Source organism: Glycine soja, chromosome 12 (assembly GCF_004193775.1).
Source record: "Glycine soja cultivar W05 chromosome 12, ASM419377v2, whole genome shotgun sequence".
Taxonomy (NCBI): Eukaryota; Viridiplantae; Streptophyta; class Magnoliopsida; order Fabales; family Fabaceae; genus Glycine; species Glycine soja.
The window spans coordinates 35359697-35365839 of NC_041013.1; the positions used below are offsets into that span (position 1 = coordinate 35359697).

General features: G+C 38.1%; 1 protein-coding gene across 1 annotated transcript; it reads left to right on the plus strand.

Annotated features, from left to right (window-relative positions):
• The first annotated feature begins 3061 nt into the window (after positions 1 to 3061).
• LOC114378950 (protein MAIN-LIKE 1-like) lies at positions 3062 to 5215 on the plus strand. The gene is made up of 6 exons (XM_028337529.1): positions 3062 to 3100; positions 3603 to 3809; positions 3882 to 4262; positions 4336 to 4732; positions 4817 to 4965; positions 5039 to 5215. Exons 1-6 carry the CDS (start codon positions 3062 to 3064, stop codon positions 5213 to 5215), a joined length of 1350 nt encoding a protein of 449 aa, XP_028193330.1.
• Positions 5216 to 6143: the final 928 nt, after the last annotated feature.

Genomic DNA, 6143 nt, shown 5'->3' on the forward strand with positions numbered 1-6143 from the left:
AACATTATGTCGAGGAATCAGATCGGGCTGCACAATGCACAAGGCAAGATAAAATGTCAAATGAAGAATTGAAGCTGTAGGATCCACGATGTCGGATACAATGTCCAGGACATCCTGCCCGAAAATACTGAAGTTGCTGCACAATGCACAATGCAGGATCCACGATGTCGGATACAATGTCCAGGACATCCTGCCCGAAAATACTGGAGTTGCTGCACAATGCACAATGCAGGATCCACGATGTCGGATACAATGTCCAGGACATCCTGCCCGAAAATACTGGACACATAAATCTGTTATATCTTTAACAGATTATTGTGCAGTTAGCAGCAGATAAGATGATCTATCTTTAGGAACGAATTAAAAGATAATTAAAGTTCGAATTACAAACTTGAATAGTTCGTTCAGAGATTAAAGATTAAAGATAAAAACTAAAAGATCAAACTGTATCTTTTAGATCTTTAAGTGCAGATTTTCAGGAAAATGATAGATCTCATCCAGCACAAGTAGTTGCAGCCCAGATACGCACACTGCTATATAAACATGAAGGCTGCACGAGTTTTCTACCAAGTCCGGGATTGAAGAGTTATTTTGTGAGTTTTGGGACTTGAGTGTTTTGTGAGCCACCTTGATGTTATCCTAACATCAAGTGTTGGACCTGAGTGTGTAGAGTTGATCTCTATAGTTTGTGTAGAGTTGATCTCTATTGTTCAGAGAGCAATCTCTGGTGTGTCTTTGATTTATTTGTAAACACGGGAGTGTGATTGAGAGGGAGTGAGAGGGGTTCTCATATCTAAGAGTGGCTCTTAGGTAGAGGTTGCACGGGTAGTGGTTAGGTGAGAAGGTTGTAAACAGTGGCTGTTAGATCTTCGAACTAACACTATTTTAGTGGATTTCCTCCCTGGCTTGGTAGCCCCCAGATGTAGGTGAGGTTGCACCGAACTGGGTTAACAATTCTCTTGTGTTATTTACTTGTTTAATCTGTTCATACAGTCAAATATAATCTCCATGTTCTGAAGCGAGATGTCGTGACATCCGGTACGACATCTGACCTCTGTATCAGAATTTCAAAAACCATTAAGAAAAGCCTTGGCTCATTCCAAATTTCCAAGACACTGGTGAGTAGTTAGAATGGTTAAGAAAAGCCTTGGCTCATTTTGGTAATGCATCCACCTCCTGATTATAGACATTTGATTAAATAGTTATTTGATAAATTTTAATTAATTATTTTTAAAAATAATTACATATCATAAACAATAATATGTTAGCCCTTTTAATTATGAAGTTATACCAAGCAATTTCGTGCATTTCACTCCCCTCCCTTTGTACCATATAGCATGGCTCTTAAGATTTTATAGAATTTTAAAAGACAACTTTTTTTTAAGGATAAAGTTAAGGGTGTATTTGATTTACACGAGAAAAATAAATAAGATAGAAATAGAAGAAATTGTTTTGAATTAAAGTAGAGAGATGTGCATCCCACAAAACAAAGTACAAACTTTCCCTTGTACATTATTTCTTTCCTTTCAAACAAATGCACCCTAAACTATCATATCTTGAAACAAAATATTATTGGTTAGAGTAGTAGTGGACTCAATCTCTTAAGTAAGGTTTATATTATGGTTTTTTGCTCCATGCCTTGGAAAGAAAATTTAAGATTTTTATATAGTTTTGAGCTTTCGTAAATTCACGCCTAAGAGCTTGAAATTGGTCTTCTTAGAGTATACTTAACTTTGTTATTTATGTAATATTTAGCATTTTTTTAAAAAAATATTGAACGTGAACCTTACGGATCAAGTTGATCCGTAAACTGTCTGAATATGTATTTTAAAAATTGCTAAATCTGAATTTGTTGTGTTTTTGTTTCATCAAGGCTATTTCTTTGTCACAAGGTGTTCGTTTGAACTCTGAACAACGTGAGTACTTTATATATTATAGATTTTTTTTTCAACGTTTAGTATTACTTTGGTAGAAGAGTAAATATTACCTGTAATTTGGATCATTCTTATTAGATTGTTGTCATAATTTGTTTTGACCTTAGTCACAATTTGGCTGTAAATAATGAGATGTTGACATATAGATAAATAGTATATATTGATTAGCATCAATTATGATTATATATAAATATATCCTCTTTCAGGGAAATGAATGAATGAGAAATCAATAAAATATTGTTTTCCTTTTATTTTTTCTATAGTCTTTAATAGTGTTTTTCTTTGGAGTAGATTAGCATAGTTTTTTGCTCTCTATCAAGTCACTAATACTAAATGTTGCATTTTGCTTTGTTCTTCACGCATGTACATTATTTATGGTATTATAAAGGGGTTAATCATTCAAGCACTACGGAAACCTTATTATTTTGTCAAAGTAAATAAATGTTAATTTACAACGAGAGGTGATAATCTGACCAAATTAAGGTGGTAATTGTGAGCATTCCACTAGCCACAATAATCGAATCTTCGGATTCCTTGATAATTATTGATTTCTTGCACCCTTGGGAACAAAGTTATAACTATTGGTTCACGTAATTGATGATTAGAGATATTTTCCAAACATATGATAATGACAATTTTCTTGATTTTAAAAATTCCAAAAGATACCTAGTGCTTGTCTGAAATTATCCAAATATTGACATAACTATTGGCTCACATTTGTTGCAATTGCTCATCACTATTGGTTCCTTTTGTGTTCCCATTTGCTCATCCTTTGTTTTTCACCCTGTCATTCCTTATGCCACCCCCATGACACCTCTGCCTTGCTGCACTTAAAAAACTCCTCCCCATGACACCCTCCCATTCCATCTTTCTCATCTTCACTCACTCAACCTTGCTTTCAATGATTTTAATCATTCTCATTTGTCATCTGGCTTTGGTGGGTTTGTGAGACACACGCATCTCAACTTGTCTGATTCTAAATTTGAAGGGGATATTCCTTCCCAAATCTCTCACCTTTCCAAATCAGTCTCACTTCTAAGCAATGCATATATCTTAATTTCAAAGTGAATATCCTTTTTCTACCAAGTAGTGCCTGAAAAAAGATAATGCCTATATGCGTTAGACCAATGAAATTTGAGAGAATGAAATCAGTGATGGAATTTGCGGTACTCATTTGTAGATTTTGGTTAGGACCAGAGGATTAGGTCGTGCCTTAGGTCACGTTACTGGCAGAGGTGCGGGCAAAGGAGATCGTGATGATTCCGATGATGCTCCGCAGCGTCGATGTCCTACCGCATCCGCATAGAGGTAGCGAGTACCTGTGACTGCGGCGCACGATGAGTCAGTGCTCCCTGCGCCAAATGTAGAGGTTGACATATTTCCGGATGACCCGATGGCACCAGCTGATGTAGAGGACACTGGGGCAGAAATTCCTGCAGACACAGGTGCGTAGGCTGCTGAGGATGAGCATGAGGAATTTTTGGGTGGTCCGAGCGACCCATCCGTGCTGATCCAGTATGCGGATCATGTTGCTTGCAGTGTATGGACGGGAGAGGTATTTATAATATTTATTTTTAGTTACTTGTTAATTATACTTTATGATTGAAATTAGTTTTCCTTTAAATGATGATTTTAACGAATTTTGTATTCCTTTATACTTTAATTCAGGAGCGTCCTGAGTTGAAGTTATCCTCTCATGGGAGGAAGGTCCATAGTTTAGGCAGGTCTGTCCTTGCCATTGAGGGACTAGTTGTTGGGACAGGACTAAGTCCTCTGATCGCGTGTTCGATAGACACTGGCGATTGGGGACTTTTGTCCTTGTTTGTTGAGCAGTGGCACCGAGAGACGTCTAGTTTCCATCTCCCTGTGGGAGAGGTGACGATCACACTGGATGACGTCTCGTCGCTTTTGCATCTGCCCGTGATTGGTGACTTGCACGCCTTTTAGCCCTTGCACGTGGATGATGCAGTTCAGATGCTGGTGGACATATTGATGGTCTCTGCAAAGGCTGCCAGGGCTGAGATAGGGCAGTGTCATGGACCGTACGTACGCCCTCAATGGGTACGTGATATCTACGAGCGTCGATGCCAGGCAGGTCATTGGACAGTTGCGGCTCGTGAGTATCTTCTTCATCTTCTGGGTTGGACTCTATTTGCTAACAAGAGTGCAACCAATGTTCATGTTGTGTATTTGGAGGCCCTTCGTGACCTCAGTCAGACCGGGAGGTACGCCTGGGGAGTAGATGCGCTGGTGCATATGTACGACCACCTGAACGATGCCTCTATCAGCAGTAGCCGACAACTTGGCGATTACATCACACTACTGCTGGTAACAAACATGTTTTTCATTCGTTGTTAGACTTTCATTATTAATGTTTATCATTTTGATGTTACCTCTGTAGTGCTGGATATACAAGCACTTTCCCTCAGTCGCAGAGTCCACTGCTGATCAAGACTACAACGAGGATTCACCGCATGCCTGTAGGTGGATTGCCACGAAGAAGACCGTGAAGAGCATACGTACACCGGCGAACAGGGAGCGCCTGGACCGACTCTGGATTCCGGATGTCTGTTGGATCCCATATGGGGAGCACCGACCGGTCTGGGACTTCCATATGATTTCATGCTATTCTGGTCTCTTGCGGTGGGGGCCCGTTGCTGTGTATTACCAACCAGAGAGGGTTATGCGACAGTTTGGATACACCCAGACCATTCCTGCTCCGCCTGTCGATTCATGGGTGTCATATGATGATATACACGACAGGTGGATGCACTATTCGAATCATATGGTTCTAGCAGGTGAGGTGTGCGCTGTGCCAGGTTAGTGTGCCAACAACTACATAGATTGGTTCTTCCGCATTTCCCATCCTTTCATAACACCAGGCCAGACATCAGATCCTCTGCCAAATGGTCATGCTTTGCAATCCCGAGTCATCCCTCAGGCCCCAGAGACAGATATCCCTCACGTGCTAGAGCCAGGAGCACCATCGACATCTGCGAGGCCCGCTGTGGAGGAGCCTAGACATGCAATGGTAATTAATACTAATAATTTACGTTAATATTTTCATAATAATTTGTGTAATCTGTTTGTTTTGTATTTAACAGGAAGTTTGCTATGGGATTGTTGAGAGGTTGGAGCACCATTTGAGCCTAGGGGTGGTCACGCCAGGCTTATCGACACATGAGGTGATCGAAGAATGCCTCAGGATGGTCAGGAGTGTCACACAAGACCAGCTAGTATATGTTAGGTCTCGACGTAGGCAGCACACAGATCAAGCGTAGTTTATTTACACATTTTATATTGATATTCGATGTATATACAAATATTGTACTTGAACCCATTTCATTAGTAATGTTGGTTTTATTTATTTCCATTAGTAATGTTAGTTTTATTTATTTCCATTGATTGTGTATTCCCTTTGCCTAATCTAGCTTATAAAATTTTATAATTTTATTCTATCAAATTAAAAAAATGTTTTTTTAAATTTCTCTCCTCAGATAAAAATCCGTATTTTTTAATTAGGCATAACATTTATATTTTATTTTAATAAAAGATGTGGTGCTAAGGGAGAATGTTTAATTAGAGTGTGGGAAGCATGATGTACTTATCTAAGTATTAAGAACCACAAAATCTTGAGTCTTACAACTAATTTAATGAATCTAATTTTGAATTATTTGTGAAAAGGGTGTAGAAAAGAATAAATTAAACAAAAAATGGAAATTGAAACAAAGAAGTTGAAAATATGGACACGCATGTTTTAAAAAAATGAACTACTCAAGTTTAAATAATTAATTGTTATTTTTCGGTTGTTGTAGTTTTTTTTTATATTTAAAATAAAATTGCAAGACCGACAAAAAAGTAAAAGTAGTAGAAATCAAATTTAACAGAGAACGACAAGTCATCTTCCATTTCCTGAAAAAAATAAACGATTATGCGATACATGAATTCAAACAGTACATTAACTTCAACATAGTCGAACGAAATTAAATTTGCATCAAATACTACAACTAACTCATTCTAATTTTGCGATAAGGACAACTCGTCTTCCATTTCTGGTACATGTTTACTGAAAACAGTTAAAATTTCTATTGGCCCAATCTTTTTCCAGTAGTTAGACTCAATCAACACCTTCATCACGTCATCGTTGGTTTTGAGTTCAATTATTTCGAATTTTATAACTTTTTCTGAATACTCATGGTGACTTGGTTT

Bases quoted from the DNA above. Each gene is read 5' to 3' on its own strand.
- LOC114378950 (XM_028337529.1), top strand. From the start codon at position 3,062: ATGAAATTTGAGAGAATGAAATCAGTGATGGAATTTGCG. The intron at 3,101-3,602 runs GTACTCATTTGT...ACTTTAATTCAG, and splicing joins AATCAGTGATGGAATTTGCG to GAGCGTCCTGAGTTGAAGTT. The intron at 4,263-4,335 runs GTAACAAACATG...TTACCTCTGTAG, and splicing joins ATTACATCACACTACTGCTG to TGCTGGATATACAAGCACTT.